The sequence below is a fragment of the Diplodia seriata genome (assembly GCF_021436955.1).
Source record: "Diplodia seriata strain FDS-637 chromosome Unknown scaffold_12, whole genome shotgun sequence".
Classification (NCBI taxonomy): Eukaryota; Fungi; Ascomycota; class Dothideomycetes; order Botryosphaeriales; family Botryosphaeriaceae; genus Diplodia; species Diplodia seriata.
This window is the reverse complement of record NW_027117319.1, coordinates 71,991-90,025: the sequence shown is the minus strand read 5'-3', so window position 1 is coordinate 90,025 and position 18,035 is coordinate 71,991. Positions and strand designations below refer to the sequence as shown.

The following is an 18,035-nucleotide window of genomic DNA, read 5'->3' as shown; positions in this document are numbered from 1 at the left end:
GGGGAGGAGGGTGGTGCTTTGTTGGTCTGACTGGGGGCTGAACGGTGGTCTTGTTGTGACGGGGGTGGGGAGGACTTTTCTTTTTTCTTTTTCCGTTGTAAGGGGGTAGCGAGAATCGACGTGTTATTTTCCAATGAAGAGATTGGGACGGACTGGCGCGTAAGATGACCCGCGAGAAAGGCTCTCTCCCGGCCGCCGCCTTCTTTTGCATGCCCGGCATCGGAAATCACGACACGTTTCGGGAGGCGCAGGACTGACTCATCCGTGGTGGAGGTCGCGGTGCGGGATGGCAGCAGTAGCCGGCCCCCAGCAGGATCAACACGGATTACCTGGAGGAGGACAGGATGCTATTGGTTCCGCGACTAATTGACAACGATCCGGGCATGCGCGTTCACTATGCCGCTACCGGTGTTGCCGGGCCTTTAGAGCGGCGTTTTTATCCCGAGATATTTAAAACCGGCACTGGCAACGCCCGGCGGACTCCGTTGGAAGTGCGAGTGGCGGCCGCGGGAATTACTATAGACGAGCCTAGAGCTAAGCCGACACTCTTAAACGGGAGCTAACTAAGCAACGAGTGCATCGGCATCGTAACATGCGTGGGCGGTGGGGTTGTGGGGCGGGCCGTGGGCGGCTAAGTGTGTTGTTTGTCGGCTACCGCGTACGGCACGGCTGTGCGTTATCGGGCATCGAGCGTCACTGGATTTCTACCCAACATGCCGTTCGACATAGCCGCTGCGCTGTCTGCTGGTAAGTATCACCCCTTGCCTATGCTGCTTGTCTGAATTAAGCAAGTCTGAGTGGCAGCGAGCACCCAATAAACACCCACTAAGCATGCCTATCAAGTAAGTCGCGTAGGGCTCTACCGCAACCACCTTGACGGCGTTGCGAAACAATGTACTAGTTGACTGCGGCAGGTCCCCGTACGAGGTTGAGGGAGCTTTCTCTGTATCAGCAGCATGTTGGCCCCGGGGCAACGTGACGGGGTACAGGAAGTCTCGACGGAGCATGCAGCTGGCAGTAGGGACCGGCGGAGAAGCGGAGAAGAGGGATGCAACTGCGGGAATAAGTCGGGGATCCAACTAAGAATCCGCACCACCCCTTTCCTAGGATCTGGCTTACCAGATAGCGTGCACCATCAACTCACCAAGGGAAGTGGTGGGGCGCGCGGAGATGCAGCAAGATTGCCGAGCAACGACGCAAAGAACAAGTGTCTGGAACGTCGCTACCGAGAAGCAGGGGCCGTATCCGTCGGGAAAGTGGAGGGATGCATGCGTTCGGCGACCCGTCGTTTGCATCTCGCACAGGAAGAGAGCCAGTTACTGCATCAAAAAAGCGGCTTTTCGAAGGGAGAAAAGCATGTCGACAGCTCGTGGCTACACGCGGTTCGGCCATGTAGACCGGACCAACCAGAGATGAGCGCTGTGCCAGCCGTCTCTCACTCACGAGAGGAGTCGTAGCCAGCCCGACCGGCACTTTTATCCGGACCAATCAGAGCAGAGCATCCGAGGCAGATGGAAATTGATGCGAATGCCATCGGTCGCCGCACTATACCGAGTCGGCCACGCATCGCGATTAAGGCAGGCCGAGTTACGTCAGGATCGCCGCAGTTGCGTAGCTGCTCCCGCGCCTAACGAAGAGCCGTGCGGGCTGGACGTCGATGTAAGTTTGACGCAACGGTCGCAGTAGGCCAGGGAGCGCCTAGGGCATGGTGTGATTGGAGGATCGAGCAACAACTGGTGCTGTGGCGCCGGCAGTGTGGCGGGCAGGAGGGGAATTTGCTGAGAGCGACTGCCTTGGTGCATGCTTAGGGCTCGGAGCATCGGCAGACGCGTCTGTCCATCCACTCAGACAGCTCTCCTCGCTACTTGACAGTCGCCACAGCTCTCGACTGCTCGTTACTCTGTGCAGCCCCTGTCCCACGCGGATGCTTCCCATTGCTCGTCCCGCCTACCCCGCCCCTGTCTCCGCCTTGCGTAATGCCCAGCTGCAATGAAACGGCCGACCGCTGACGCCACTCCCTCCACGCGCCTTATATTTGCCCCAGCTCTTGAGTCGAATACTTTCGCCACCCAGCATCACAAAATCACTCCATCTGTCGGTGTGTCAGCGCGAAAGTCTAACACAGAGCTTACCACACCACTTACCCCGCTCGCCATTAATATTTCTCCTCGGCAGTGCGATTCCAGCACGACCTCGTCATTGCAAGGCACCGATGGCGTCCATAGTCGGCGCCTCAAACATCTCCCTCCCTCCTTCCGAAGCCTTCAGGCCGGAATTCGACGACGGTGCAGATCCAACGCTGCTCTCCGATCCCTTCGCCGGCATCTTCGACGAAGTCTTTTTCTCCAAGCCATCCAACCCCCCTCCCGTCGGCCCCGGCGAGGGCTTCGCGGCGCAACTCAACGGCCAAGATGCCGGCATTCCGGCCGACGATTCGGCGCGTCGAGACAGCGGCTGTATCCTCTCTCCATACCATCTCGACGACGACCCGCTGCTGAAGACGACGGCGAGCCCGGCGGACGCCACAACCAGCCCAGAGACGACGACGACGACGACGACGACGACATCATGCGACCCGGGCCAGCACCAGCCTTCCGACCAGCCACCACCACCGGACAGCGCCAGCAACGCGCGCAAAAGGCCTTACACCGGAAACCCCAACACGAAACGACAGCAGCGGCGGCGCTATCCCTCGCCCCCCCGCTCCTCCGCCAACGACACGCCCTCCGCGCGGGCCCGGCGCGAGGCGAACCTGGAGAAGAACCGGACGGCGGCGACGCGGTGCCGGGAGAAGCGGAAGACCTGGACCGCGCGGCTGGAAGACCGCCACCGGCAGCTGTCGGGCCAGAACAGGCTGCTCCGCGCGGAGCTGGCGGGCTTGCACGATGCTGTTTATGGCTTGAAGGAGCTGGTGCTGCGGCACGCGGATTGCGGGTTCCGCCCCGTGGATGAGTATGTGGCGAGGGAGGCGGAGAGGGTAAGGGATAGGGCGCGCGGAGGGGGTGGGCGGTCGTCGGCGGAGGGACTGCCGGAGTCGTAGCTTTGGTTCTTCTCGTTCTTTCTGTTGGAGTTGGGTGGGGCATGGACGGCGAGCGCAGAGACTCCAGCACGCGGTCGTGTGTTTTCGGCGTTGGTGGTGTTTGGGATTTTTACGCGGGCGGAAAATGGGTTGGTGATGTTGGAGTTGAACAGGAGCAAGTCGCCTCCCTCATGCTAGTGAGCTATCCGGCTTTAGACTAAAGTCTTCCACAGCTTCTGTAATGGGCACCTACATGATATATCCTTTGTCGAAATCCATCGCACGTATCCTGTATGACGCTGGCGGGTTCGACCGGCCCAAGTTGTGATGATTGTATATGCGGAAGTGTGAGTGAGCCGCTCAGTCTTTGGGTATACGGCATACATATAGAGAGACGAGACGTCCCAGCTGGTCCAGTGAAGGCGATAATCAGCCGAGAGTGATCCATGTGGCGGCGGGGACCGCGGTAGGGGCGGTGTCCGAAACCGAGAGATGAACGGGAACAATACGGGTTATAAGGTGAGACGGTGGCCTCGGCTTCCTGTTAGCCGCCGCATTGCAAGACGTCAGCGCGTTGCAACAGGCCAGTGGGGCCATGGACAGCCGAGTGGATATCAGGCCGCTTGGTTCGTACAGACTTACAACAGAGTGGTGATGTCTATACGGGAACGACTCCGACGGCTTGTAGGTAGATCACCTGTTCGGAACTGATTCCGACGCCTTGCTCTTCAGCGGCGCCTACTCTATTACGATGCTGCAGGGTTGTCCTCGATACCTTGGCTCTTTCCCACGTCTCATGAAGTGCGTCCGGTAGTGGTTGGCCAGGCCAGGCAGGTTTTCCGTGGGCTATGTGCACACCATTCCGGTTTACCGAGGACTGAGGCAGGCATACCATCCGAGCTTCCAGTTCTTCGACCTGCGTTACATGTCTCGTCCTAGAATGCTACCTTCGCTCCAGGCTTCATAAGATCCGTGCCTTTACGCCTGAATTTCATCGGGCGTAGCGACCGGCTGTTAAGGATTATCTGCGCAGTCTCGATTCGTGTTTGGGCGTGGAGGTATGGGCGTGGGCCCGAAAGCGGTACTGCCAAAAACGATGAGACGCCTAGAAAGTGCGGCCATGTGGGATCCGTCCATTGAGATCGCTGGGACAGTGTCAAAGATCGAGACTGTAGTTGAGTAAGTACGTTCCCCGCTTGCCGAGACAGCCAGGATATGAGTTACGCACCAGCACATGCATTGCACCTTTAGGCAGGGTGACAGGATAATGCATGGAGTTTGCTGCTAAAGAAGTGTGAGGGGAGACTCGTATATATGGACCGGTTGTTGGAGCCTATACGTTGCGTCGACGAGGAGGCGGGCCCACCTTCGAGACGGCATCATGTTTGCGCAATCCATTTATCAGATCTCAGTATCGGCTAGAGGAAGCTGAGTGCCTAAGCCTACTGGGGAAATATACGACGTCAAGCGCGAAACCTTCGGAGCGATTTCCGATGCCCCATAATACCTATCTCCACTGGATTCGGTGAGCAGAGGCACAGAGGCGAACCATCTGCGTGCCTGCAGACCGTACGTATATCTAGCATCATCGACTATCACGTGTGCATCGCTTGACACCGACCGCAACGACTTTTGACCCATTGTTCTCGCGGTGAGCCGGCTCTTCGCTGTAGGCTGCATAACAACGACCTCGTTGGTCCTACCTTCTTCGCGCCATGCAGCATTGCGTTGTGGTCGGCGGCTTCGAAGGACGGCCTGGCGGCTTCGTTCAGCGCGGTGGCTCGTGGCGTGACGGGGAAAAGAGGGGAACCGACGCGAGCGCGCGGCGGAGGTGTTGCCCTGTAGGCTGGCTTTTCGGCGAGCTGACCGCCTGAAACCTCCCATCGCCACGTTGGTATAGCCCACCTCGTGCCCCGCGCCGCGTCTCCGGGGCGGAGAGCAGATGCATACGACGATATCAGCTCGGAGGTACATGCTACCCTGCAGGGCATGCCGTGCAAGCTCATCGGCCGTGGTTGAATTAGACTTTGTACGCTAAGATCGCTGCCATCTGCTTAGCTTCGTTGTAGGTGGCGAAATAACTGGGCCGACCTGCATCTTCCTCTTAAGGATATTGCACCATGCTCATAGGTAGTTGAATCCAAGATCCGAACGCATTTGCGCGTAGTCAAGGTTTGCATCTACATCATAAGTTTGGATTCAACTATCCACGTAGAAAGTATAGTAGCGGCTTCAAGGGAGCTTCGAGGGCCCAATTCTTCCGTCGCCTGCTGTAGCATGTGCACGGCTGAATAATAGCGCCGCTTAGAGCAGGTATAGAGCGAGTGCGACCGGCTTGCGGTAAAGATTTCATGCCATCTCTTCGAAAGACTCGCCAAGTTTCTGCTGCGAGGATTCCCTGGACCACGTGCAGGTCGATACGCACCACACGTTGCAATGGATCTTTAAACCCGGCAAAAATCCATCGCGCTTTTTGTCCTCCCTATCTGCCACGCGTTCGTCTCTCATTCGTTGAATCGCCTACCTCCCCAATCTCGGTTTGGGAGCTGCCAACCCGCTACCCCGCAGTGCTCGTTCCAGACCTACCCACGGATGCGGTCATGGCGAACCTGTTCGACTTGTATTGCTGCCAACTAACACACCCTACTTTTTCACTCCGGATACTCGTGCAGCTTGCTTCCCAATGAGGCACAGTGTGAGTCGAGGTTGCAGTTTGTGGACGCGCGGTGGCTATGGTTGGCAGGGCTCTGGCTGTGGAAGTGGTGACGAGGCGGCTGGAGTGATTGGTCAAGGAGAAGGAGATGCCAAGATGGGGAAATGGATAAGGTGATGACGTGCAGATAAGGTGCAGAAGATGACGCTAGCGAGATGCCACGTATTTCCAGCGGCCAAATTGGATGTCAAAGCATACAGTTGAGTGGCCGGTGGAGCTGCCGTGGATTGCTGACATACGTTCCTCGTCACTAAGCACCTAGGTTGATTGTGGAGGCGTACAGATGGCTTGTGAGACATAACGAATCAGCAGTTCGCGGAAACCCGAGCTCACATAACATGGGAAACGCCACATCTTGGCTTGCTGCAGCCACCGCATGAGCTGAGCTAGGTCACAGGTTTACCATTAGTCGCGCATCCTGGATCGGCGATCCTACAGAGTTTACGTGTGAGTAGCTTTAACTGTGCCCGCGGTCTGACAGTTTTGATTCACCTTTCAGAACCATCAGCACATGAGCATCATTGTCGACGGCAAGATGCCTACATCCGATGAGGGACCTTCCTCATTCGATCAACAATCGAGCACTTCCAATGAGGTTCATTTCCTATCGAATCAACGGCCATACACCTGCACGCATGATGACACGGTCAAAAGAAATGCCTCTTCCCAGGAGTCCGAAGACGACCTTCCAGTCCAGCAAACACGCACTGCCGCGCAAGAAAACAGAATTGAAAGCGCCGTCTGCCCTCGAGTACCCGAAACCTATCCTGGAACCGGAGAACCTGAGCGTACCCTCTGCTCCTTTCTCATTCTGTCAGACTACAACGGAAAGCCATCCTACGAAGGTCGTGACAAGAAAGCAGAATTTCTTTTCCACAGCTCTTGCGGCACATGTCCTTCTCAGCCTGGACCAGAACTTCTCTGTGTATTCTGCCAGCATCTTCGACTCTACCATCTCCTGGCATGTCTTCAAAGTACACTCGAAAGGCTTTGGATGAATCTTGATGAGACCACCACTCGCAGTTGGCTTGCGATCAACACAAAAAATCGCGACTGTAAATTTTGCAGGATCATGGCAAATGCAGTTCGATCATGCCTGATTGTTTCTGGTGAAGACAAGATTGCATGGCGCGACATCTCCATTCTCCTAGAGTTGAACCAGTCAACTGACGGGGGGAGCTTTAAAGCGTTATTATGGGGAACGCTACACGGATCAAATGGACTACTCGTGTACGCTGAAGTTCCGTTCACACGAATTCCAAGTCAGTTGAATACGACACCATGCTTTCCGGATGAGAGACCAGAGTCTCCGCATACACCCTTTGCACCAAAGCCGATCGTTGAGGACTGGATAAGCTGGGACCGGATGCGGAAATGGATTCCAGACCACCAAAGGGGCTACGAAAAGTCCAAAGACTCGAAGCACTTTCCCAGTGGATTCCGACTGATCCACGTAAAGGACCGACGAGTCATCTCTATAATTGAACCGGGTACAAAGTTTGTTGCTCTTAGTTATGTCTGGGGAGCTTGCGTCGAAGAAGAGGATGGACTACTGGAAGACAATAAGGCGGAGTTTGAAAAGCCCGACGGTCTGAAAAGACTTCCTCGAGGTATTGAGGACGCAATCAAAATCTGCCAGAAGCTTGACTATCTGTATCTGTGGGTGGATCGGTATTGCATCATCCAAGATGAGGGGCATCCGGAGAAGCAAGATCAAATCAACGCAATGGCCGTTATCTACTCGTCAGCTGAACTCACCCTTATCAATGCTAGCGGATCTAGCATGCACGAACCGATTCCGGGCGTAACCACCAACCGCAAGAGCCTTCAGAGCAAAGAAACAATGTTCGGATTCGAGTTTACCAACGCGTACCCAGACTTCAGATCGCTTTTGAAAAACACGACCTGGTTCAAACGCGGCTGGACATATCAGGAGGCCGTGCTTTCCAGGAGGAAGCTCATTTTCACCCCATTTGAGACTTTCTTCGAAGATAGCCAGGGGGGGTGGGATCTCGATCGGCGAGAAGACAAGTACTCAAGACAAAGAGGGGGAGCAACGTTCTACGACCAAATGATGATGATACATTTTCGGCTTCATTCGAACATCAAGGGCACAACAACATTTGATGATTTTGTCCCGCACCTGGAGTCATACACGACCCGGTCTCTCACCCATCAGTCAGATATTCTGAATGCTTTTGCAGGCATCATGACCTCGCTCTACGATGGGAACATGGGGTTGTATGGACTCCCAGAAATTGATTTTGACCAAGCTATGCTTTGGAGCTGCTCGGAAGCACGGCCAGATGGTCCAGTACTCACGAGGCCAGGCTTTCCTTCCTGGTCATGGGCTTCAGCTAGCGAGAAGGTCAGAATTCCTGCGATTCGGTCTTACCTTGCATTCAAAGGGACTCTCGTTCGGTGGGCATACAAAGATCAAAACGGAGAGCTTCTGCCTGTCAAATCACACTTCGATCTTGACGAGAGCCATAGCCCGCAACTGGCCCTGCTTGTTGCGTGGTGGAAAGGGTGCCTTGAAGCTGTACCCCCAGAGATCATGCAGCAGAAGTTTCAGGAAGTCTCTGAAGACTGCAAATCAGAAATTTTGGCTCGATGGCCACGCCTTGAGGATGTCTGGAATGAGATCAGAGACTCGAGAAGGGACGTACTGGAGACTTACCGGGACTACAATATTGGGCTCAAGCAAGCAGACCAAGGCCTGGCTGATCAGCTACAACCCGGCGTCCTCATTACCCGTGCGCAAACTGCCTTTTTCAAAGTCTCAAAGGCCAAAGATTACTACTGGCAGACAGACAATGGCTTGGACGTTATCAACTCTGAGGGGAAGAGCATAGGACGTGTTTACACAGAGCATCTTAGAGTGACTGAAGATGCCACTCTGGAAATTAATTCAAACAAAACGGGGGGATCATTCGAGTTTATGGCAATTTCCCTATCGCAATGGAAACACGCGTTTGGTCGAGATGATTGGGAGTGGGGAAGTGATGACAGGGAGATGGGCGAGTTTTGCGTCACATCGGGTATCCGCGCAGAGGGACTTTACAAGAGCTGGCCAGCAGTAAATGTTCTGCTCATCGATTCATCGGAGGAGACATCTTTTGCACGTCGAATCAGCGCTGGCTGGATTTTCCTTGAAGACTGGGTTCATGCTGAACGGGTCTTCAAGACGATCTGTCTAGAGTAGTGTAATGGATCTATCCGTGAGTGTTTGCTCCATCTTCTTATGCACTTCAATGCCACGCACATCTTTTCTAGATTTTTCACGCCAGGAGTACGCCAAATCTACCTTGACTCAAGTCTCTTCTTGAAATATGAGATACTTATGTTCATGGACAGCTCCGCAGTGACCGCGCATACTCTTCATTCAACTTTGCGTTGCGACCATTTGAAATCCTATGCCCACGTATTTTTCGAACTTGACAACGTAGACGTTAGCCTTGGTTACATCGATCCTATCTTGGAGGTCACCGATAACTCTTCAGGCAGCATTACATCTGGCCTGTTAATAGCTACTTAGGTATATCGTTAAATTCGTTTCGTCTTCCACCAAATCCGAGGCCCAACACCCGGCAGTTAAGTCCGCCCCACTTGAGTCTGGCTACATCGCGCCAAGTCGTTGGGGAATTCCTCGAGGATCTTCGACTGCTGCTGCCCTAGGACAGATATAACTCCTCGAACCAAATTAGCTGGAGGACCGAATCGAAGGATGCACGTGGTTTCGTCGCGAAGTGCGGCTGCCGAAGCCAGCTCTGCGTGAGGCGGCGCAGCAAGTTGAAACCTCTGGGGTTTAATGGGTAGGAGTCGGACTACTCCAGCAGCTTGACGGCCGGTCAACCAGAGTCGAGATGGGAGAGTAGTGCATGGAATTTTCGAGGGTGCGAGGACTGTTGCTGCGCATGTGTTGAGGGGCAGACGGGGTGTTCATGAACGTTGGAGTACGGGCGAAACGACGCCAGTTCGAATTCGCTGTACGCCGGCTGTTTGGCCAGCTTGGGGGCGCATGGCAAACTGGAGAGGCGGCATGCCGTTGATTCCTTGAATTGCAAAAGATTTTGTATAGATTCCTTGTTGTGAGCACCAGCATCGAGCGGAGACAAATGTTTACGGCTCTTCTATCGCCCACCTGCTCAACATAACAGAAGCATAGATTAGCATCAACACTACGCGAAGCTCCATTTGTATAGCTACTAGCGCCGTGCTTCAGCTTCATAGAGTATCTGAGCCACCGTTTGTCTTCCAGCGCCACGTCCGTGAAGCAGCCAATCAGAACCTCCGCACGCCGCAAATACCCGGAGACAAACGAGCTGTCCAACAAGCACCTCCCGCCTTCCCCTTTCGCTTAGATCATAAATATCATTTCACCACTGGTGTTACATGGCGGCAATTAACTCATTTCCTCGGAGCGGGGCGGGGAGGCCTCCGCCTTATGACTAACGTCCCCTGTCTACCTCCACATCGAAGCCTCCCAACAGTCACCACAGCACTCGTCACCGCTTCAACACATCACCCCACCACCTTAGTACAATCACCCAAGCCATTCGCGCAGCCACACGAACCACCCACCTCCCTCACTCCCAGCCCCCGCGGCCCCAACCCCCCCGGGGCGCCGCGCCTCCCCCTCCTTCAAACACTCACCCACCACCACCGCCGCCGCGGCGTCGTCGATGCGCTCCGAGATATGCGCCAGCTGCTCTGCGCTCATGGCCAAAGGATGGCCGGGCGCGCGGTCCGCGTGCCACAGGCGGGCGTAGCGGCGTTTGCGGGCGTCGACGGTGTTTTGGCAACTGAGGTCGGCGGCGGGGGCGGTTTGGTCTTGCTGTTCCGCCCGTTCTGCCCGTTCTCCTCTCGCGGCAGCGGCAGCGGCGGAGTGTGAGTCAGCGGAGCCGCTGGGGGTAGTGGCGACTTCGGAAGCGGCGTCCGAGGTGGGCTCGAAGAAGACGCGGCGCGGGTCGGCGACGTCCCATATCCACTCGAAGTCGGGGGAGGAGACGGGGCAGCCGCTGTGTGTTTTTGTTCTCGTAGACGTGGTGTGGAGGGTGGCGGTGGTGGTGGTGGTGACGTACTGGTGCGGGAGGAGGCGGCAGCTGTTGTTGTCGGATGGCGTCCGCGACGTCGTCAGGGTCCGGGTTGGCCTGGTTTTCATCAGGCGGGGCATGGTGTCGGTGGCGGAGTGGATGAGCTCGCTGCCTACGATGAAGTGCATGATGAGGGTGTGTTTGTTGGACCAGATGCGATACCCGTCCTCCTCTTGTTCGACCTCCTCATCTTCCTCGTTGTCGTCGCTCGAGCCTGAGGGCGTACTTTCTCTCGACGAATGCTCGCTTCGTGATCCGATTCCCGAACTAGAGCCTGTGTAGTCATCGCTTTCATGCCCACTGGACGAGGACTGATAAGTGTGGTTTGCGCCGGGCAGCGGGAGAAGACCTGACGGATATCGGGCGCCTCTGCCCGGGTTCTGGGGAAGGTGAGGTGCGGGAAATGGGGTTGGGGCAGTGCGAGGTGCGGTAGATGGGATTGGGGCAATGCGAGGCGCGGTAGATGGGGCTTGGACAGTACGGGGCGTAGTAGATGGGACCTGGGCAGTGCGAGGCGCGGTGGCTGTCTTGCGTCGGCGAGGTTGCTGTCGCACGGGCGCTTTGTCGTGGGTGGGAGGGTCGGCTATACCAAAGTGTCTTCCACTTCTGGTGTGGCCGTCCACATGGTGAAAATTGTCGGGCTTTGGCATTGGAAACCTGTAGTACGCAGCACCTACGACGATGGCAATGGATGGAGCAATGCAGTCTCGCTCGGGGCGTGGCATGCTTGATAAAAGCTGACTTGGAAAGTCTTTGTTGTTTGCACGCATTCACAACAAAGAGAACAACAGGACAAGAGAGCTGCTGGCTGCCGAAAAAATCGTCATTCATGAACTCGCTAAGCATGGCCGGACAGCTCTCCAGTCATTGTTGCAAAACGAGAATTGGTCAAGCTCCTGCCAGATGTGTGGAGGTTCAAACAAGTCCTACAAACTCAGTTGGACTGGCCTTTACGTAGCCTATATGCAAGACGACAGGGACGCAACAGAACAAATTGAAACTCTCGAAGAACCTCTGTCCATAAGAAGTCAAAAGGTACTGCGAGGTCTATGGTTGCGTCGACGATTAACATGCTTGCGGGCGCCGGTTTTAACCCGACGATATGCAGCGGCGTAAGTAGCCCCTGCTTACCGCAATGCCGCTGGCCGAGTCCGCCAACTGCGCTGGCTAATGCTGGTAGCACAGGGGGTGACAGAGTAACAGAAGGTGCATTGTCTTCAACTCCTCATGGAAAGAGTGAAGGCAGATGCGGGCTGGCCAATTCTTTCATCGCCCGCTGTGGTGGTTTGGATCGTTCGTCTTTGTTCAAAATCGCGGATTGGACTAGCACTGCTTCCGGATGCGGAGACGAAATGAAAGATTAAGTTGCCTTGTGTTTCATTACTGAATCGAGCCGCATCGCTTACGTGGGTAGTGCCTTGGTGAAGTTCTTGGCTTCCTTGGGCTCTAGTGCTTCCCTCTTATCCGCGGATGGTTAAGATCGACACTCACTTTTCCTCTTTGCTTTGAAGTTCAGCCTTTCGCCTTCTCCTTTCGGTTAGAGTATTGTTATCGCTTACCATCGTTGTCACATACAACGCGGTGATTCAGAAATACTACACAGGAGCTTGACCCTGACGCAACATGTTCGAGCAGGTAGATTGCTGCACGGGGTTCCTGTACTTCCACTCGAACAAGTCCTTCTTGCCAAAAAGAGACGGACGGACCTCAAAAGCTTAGCGCGATACTTGTCCTGGTTCCCAGAGAGCCCCTTGTCGCCACAGCTCCCGAAAGCACTTCTGATCAGTGACTCTACCAGCTATTCGAAGGGTATGCCGATAACCATCGAATTGTTCCAAGCGGGGTCTTCTCGATAATGGAATGCGTCATCGCGGATGCCCACGGAACGCCCGGGCCCCCAGCTTTCAGCAACGCCACTCCCGTTTCATGATCGCCCAGCAAATGCAAATCTCCATGTGATTTTCGCCAGCCCAACAGCCGGTTCCGTATGGTGGGAAATATTCTACTCTGCCGACTCAGGGACGCTGTCTGCATAGTGGTGCGGAAAGTTACGCATCGGTCCACGGGCGGGCCGCTTTGTTTCGTTTGCCTGACTACGTATCTGACTAGCTAGATCGTCTCAACTTGTAACAGCGCATCTACTAATGTTTGAGCCAAGACTGCCAGCCCTGTTCCCCCATATACAACCAGGTACCCAGGGCGCTGTATGCTACGCATACGACTGCCATTCCTTCCACAATACTGACTGCCGCGATGAAATATAGTGATGCCAGAAGCACCCACCCTGCCGGGCACCCTGGGCATGAATAGAGACAGAAACATCAACGTAAGCGATGCAAGTCTCAGAATCACATCCCAGCAAGAGTCGCTCTTGTTCGCCGTCGTCGCTCCTGCCAAGTATTATAGACAATAACACTCACTTCGACTGATTCAGTATCACCGGCCTGAACTTGGCTCTTCATCCGCCCTTAAATAATGGATGCTGGTTCGATTTGCAAGCCCATCAACTCCCCCCACACTCGTTCACTGTCCCATCGCCGCGTCCCCACCATGGACTCATCCCGTTCGCTCGGCAGCCTCAAAAAGCTGCTGATCCAGTCACTCCTTTTCGCCAGCACCACCGCCACCGCTTGGGCCCAAGAAGCAGCATCGCTCGAAGAATGCCTCGGCCAGGTTAGCGCCACCTTCGACGGCGAGCCCAGCTGGGCCAACGAGACATCGCCGTGGGCACTGCGCATCACGCCCAAGCCCATCACCGTCGTGCACCCGTCGACGACCGACGACATCGCGACCGCGCTCTCCTGCGCCCAGCAGTTCTCGCTCAAGGTGTCGGCCCTCAACGGCGGCCACTCGTACGGGGCGTACGGGCTCGGCGGCAACGACGGCGCCCTCGTCATCAACATGTCGAAGTTCACGGCCATCAGCTACGACGAGGTCAGCGAGACGCTGACCTACGGCGGCGGCAGCCGCGTCGGCCCCGTCGCGACCTGGCTCTGGACGAACCACGGCCGGCACTTCCCGCACGTGCGCGCCAACTGGGTCGGGCTGGCGGGCTCGTCCATCGGCGGCGGCTTCGGCACGACGTCGCGCTTCCTGGGCACGCCCATGGACGCCCTGACGGCCGTCGAGTACATGCTGTACAACGGCACCGTCGTCACCGCCTCGCGCGCCGAGAACCCCGACCTCTTCTGGGCGGCGCAGGGCGCGGGATCCAGCTACGGCATCATCCTCTCGCTCACGACGAACACGTGGGCGCCCGCGCACTCGCACGTCACCAACTTCACCATCACGCTGCCCGCCGACACCAGCCTCGACCAGGGCGTCGACGCGCTGCTGGCGGTGCAGGACTACGCGCAGACCAGCGCCCCCGACACGCTCGCGCTGCGCTGGTCATTGACGGCGCCGCCGTATACCGGGTCCGGCTACTTCTACGGCGACCCGGCGGACTTCAACGCCACCATCGCGCCGCTGCTGAGTGCCCTCCCCGCCAACATCACGCTCGCGACGGCCGTCGAGGACTTCTGGAGCATGGAGGTCATCGCCAGCCCCGCCCTCAACGGCTCCGCCGACACCTTCCCGCCGCGCAACATGTACCTGCAGGCCGTCGTGCTGCGCGGCGGCGACGGCGGCTTCACGCGGGAGTCGGCGCGCGCGCTGTACGAGCACACGACGCTCGCGTTCAACAGGACGGATCTGACCAAATTCGGCTTCTTGGATCTGTGGGGCGGGAGCGTGGCGCGGGAAATCGAAGACGGCGACACGTCGTTCGCGCACGCCGACAGCCTGTGGCTGGTGCGCTGGGAGGGCCGCCTGCAGACCGGGCTGGCCGAGTGGCCCGCCGACGGCGTCGAGTACATGCAGGCCGGCTTCCGCCCGTTCTTGGAGCAGCTGGGCGCCGAGGGCGTGCCCGTGCGTGGGTTTGTGAACTATCGCGATACCGAGTTGGGCGAGGCCGAGTGGAGCGAGCGCTTGTATGGCGCGAACTACCCGCGGATGAAGGAGATTAAGAAGGCGGTGGACCCGCTGGGTATGTTTACGACGAACGATCAGAGCATTCCGTTGCCGTAGGTCGGCGGCGCGGGGAAGGGGGTGTAAGTACGGTTGGCGTAACCGTTGTATCTTAGGCTTTTAGTAAACTTTCCCAGTCTAGTATCTACTTCTTTTATACCAGACGAGAGGCTATTCGAGTAGAAGCGTCTTGGAGCGAGGAGACGGAGCAGAATGATAACATCACTAAATACCGCAACCATCGGCACGGTGATAACAAAAGTAAAGTGTGATAACTACGACGACAATGATTGACTAAGGTTCAGGAGGAAGTTTTAAAGAAGAAAGAGGACAGTAATGTGCTCTCAGCAGCATAAGTCGAAGGACTGGTAGAACTATAACCGAATGAGCCACGCGTCAGGCTCAACCGTAACACTGGTAAATCCCCACTACAGCGAAACCTCGAGCACTTCCACTTCCAGCAATTTCACGTTTCCGTCAGCTGTGGTCAAGGAGAGGCCGTCGGAAGCTGTTGCGGGGAATATAAGATCGGAAATCACCACCTGGCCTTCTCCGCCGTAGACCTCCACGGAACACTCATCTACCAAGGCCCGCAGTCGGACTACACCGCTTGTGTCGGGTGACAAAGAAGCAGAGTGAACACCACCTGCAGCCGGGTCCCAGGAAATATCACCGCTCGCGCGGCGATCGACCGAAACAGTCTCACTAGAATGGGCGTAGATGATGACTGTCTCTTCGGTTTCGCCTTTTCGGACCGAAAGAGATAGCGTGGAGTCCGCGCTCGGAATAAAAGACATGCGGACGTCTAACGCCCGCCCGTGAACGCTCGAAAGTAGTGTTTGCCCAGGAGCGAGGGTCTCGTTTGTGGTATGTGTGACTGTTGTGCTAGCCGCGTCCAGCTCCTCAACTGGTTGCTGCAGAAACCGCAGGTTTTGGCCAATCTCCTTGAGCTTCAATGTGCGCGGGAACGAAAGCATGCCCTTCCACGTAGTTGTCGGTGGCTTGTCGCCGTAGCTGTTCATCACCGAGGAAATTATCCTCCGCCCATCGGACGTGGGTACGTTTTCCCAACTCAGAGCACCATCAAAATCCCTTCCATAATCAAGCCACATGGTGGCAGGGTCAACCGGGTCCGCCGTGAACGTGGTACCATCGAATGATCCAGTGATTCCAAACACTCCGTTACCACCAGCGGGAGACCCTTCGGCAGGAGTGACCAACATGACCCATTTCTTCTCCGTAGAACCCTCGACGGCGAGTTGGAAGAAGTCAGGAACTTCCCAGCCCGTAACGTTGCTTGGAAGCCCGGGAACAGCCTCGGAGGTAAGATCGCTTTGCCAAGTCCATTCTTTCGTGTCAGGAGATGTCCAGAACGTCAACTTGTCTTGTCCCCCGTGCGCGAGAATCATGACCCATTCCCCCGTTGCATTGTGGAAGAAGACCTTTGGGTCCCGTGTCTCCAAGCCGGCTGTTGTGTCGTGCGGTGCTTCCTGCTCCTGAGATATGACCGGGTTTCCCTCGAACTTGGTCCAAGTAGCACCCTGGTCCAGGCTAAACGCAAGTCGCTGATCCTGAACGCCGGTGTCGGGAAAGTAGCCGGTGAAGAATGCAAGATATGGTGGGCGGTCTTCGGTGCCCAGACCAGATGCGTTTGCGTCATCGAAATAAGAAGTTCCCGTAAATGATTGAATGCCGTCCTCGTTTCCGAGAGCAACCGGGAGATGGCTCCAGCTGACCAAGTCCGTGCTGGTTGCATGGCCCCAAACGATGTTACCCCAAAAGTTGCCGGTGGGGTTATGCTGGAAGAAAAGATGCCATGTGGATTCAATCTTGATCAAGCCATTGGGCTCGTTCATCCAATTCTGCTCTGGGACGAAATGAAAAGTGGGTCGAAAATCGTCAGCACTGGCTCGGGAACTGAAAGCCCAGGTCCACATAAGTGCAGCAAGCACTAGATGAAGCTTGAAGGGTGCGGCGCCGGGGCAGTGGCGGGAAGACATGCTTGGCTTTGAATAAAACAAGATGGTTCAGAGCAGAGAGGCAGAAGACTCGTCGGCAGGAGAGGATGTGGTTGCTGCTCAAGGTGTCCAAAGCTGACGGACGAAGAGACTTATACCTTACTGCTGGGTGGAGAGAGAAGTCGAAGTTTGGTCGTGATGTAAACGGGAGCCTGTCAAGGTAGTTGAACCAGCAATAATCCGCGGTCATCGGAGAATACGACCAATCACGGAAGACACGGTGTATCAGAATTCCCGTGGGAAATCCGCAGCATCTTTTGCGCACTTGAAGCTCCTGCTAATAAAGGCAACCGACGTCGAATGTGACGCCAGCGGATATGCATGTAATCATCAAGCCTCGCTCTAACTAGCGAAATGGAGTAATTGTTGTTATTCTTCGGCGAAACCGTGGCGTAGGACCAGGGTCCGAAGCGGAGGAGGGACTGCGGAAGTAATGTATACGATACGGAGCGCAAGATCCGCCCACTTTAACCGGACTTTCAGCGGACAGCTGCATTTTTCACCGACAACACCTCCACTGTGAGGGTGGACGCGGATGGTCAAAGTGTAGACCTCAGACAGTAAGAGGTATCTGGCCTCGAGGAAAATTTCCTTGAAGACGGTCTACAAGAGGGGCAGCCAGAATCGGCGTCGAATAAGCGCAGTGCGCAGCGAGAAGGCAACTCCATCCTCCAGCCAGCCCAGGTCGCGCAAGGCCACGACCTGCATCAGTTGACAACCCAGACTTTGGGAAATTCTGTTTATTCCCATCCCTGAACACCGAGCTACTTCCGCTTCAAACAATAACCATACCTTCGTATCACAACATCCACGCACTACCCACCACCATACCCTGCCCAAGAACCCCTCAGAGGATTGCGGGGAAATCGACGGGTCGACCCGAAGCGGCGCCCCGCCACAAGCCGCCGTCCCTCGGTCCGCTTTCTCGGTCCGCTGCTTGTCCGTACGTACCGAGTCCGGAGCTAGATTGGACGTCTACCTTCCTCTACTCCCAGCTGTCCGTCCAGCTGCCCCATCCACAGTCCGACTTCTCCAACCAAGTCGTCATCGTGACCGGCTCCAACACCGGGCCGGGGCTCGAGGCCGTCGACGTCAAGCACCTCATCCGGCTCGACGCCGCGCTTGTCATTCTCGCCGTGCGGCCGCCAGCCAAGGGCGCCGCTGCCGTGGATCAGGTCATC

The 18,035-nt window shown here is 56.1% G+C and overlaps 4 protein-coding genes across 4 annotated transcripts; 3 read left to right on the top strand and 1 right to left on the bottom strand.

The window, feature by feature from the left end:
* Positions 1-2,212: 2,212 nt before the first annotated feature.
* On the top strand, positions 2,213-3,040 carry SLS55_010192 (uncharacterized protein; the record flags this gene model as incomplete). The annotated part of the gene is made up of 1 exon (XM_066781581.1): positions 2,213-3,040. One exon carries the CDS (start codon positions 2,213-2,215, stop codon positions 3,038-3,040), a length of 828 nt encoding a protein of 275 aa, XP_066627864.1.
* A 3,909-nt stretch (positions 3,041-6,949) lies between these two features.
* Positions 6,950-8,093, top strand: SLS55_010191 (uncharacterized protein; the record flags this gene model as incomplete). The annotated part of the gene is made up of 3 exons (XM_066781580.1): positions 6,950-6,994; positions 7,066-7,736; positions 8,063-8,093. The coding sequence occupies 3 exons, from the start codon at positions 6,950-6,952 to the stop codon at positions 8,091-8,093; spliced, it is 747 nt and encodes a 248-aa protein (XP_066627863.1).
* A 5,285-nt stretch (positions 8,094-13,378) lies between these two features.
* On the top strand, positions 13,379-14,896 carry SLS55_010190 (uncharacterized protein; the record flags this gene model as incomplete). Its single annotated transcript, XM_066781579.1, has 1 exon — positions 13,379-14,896. One exon carries the CDS (start codon positions 13,379-13,381, stop codon positions 14,894-14,896), a length of 1,518 nt encoding a protein of 505 aa, XP_066627862.1.
* Positions 14,897-15,264: 368 nt separating this feature from the next.
* SLS55_010189 (uncharacterized protein) lies at positions 15,265-17,350 on the bottom strand (the record flags this gene model as incomplete). The annotated part of the gene is made up of 3 exons (XM_066781578.1): positions 15,265-16,698; positions 16,953-16,959; positions 17,343-17,350. 3 exons carry the CDS (start codon positions 17,348-17,350, stop codon positions 15,265-15,267), a joined length of 1,449 nt encoding a protein of 482 aa, XP_066627861.1.
* Between the last annotated feature and the right edge of the window lie 685 nt (positions 17,351-18,035).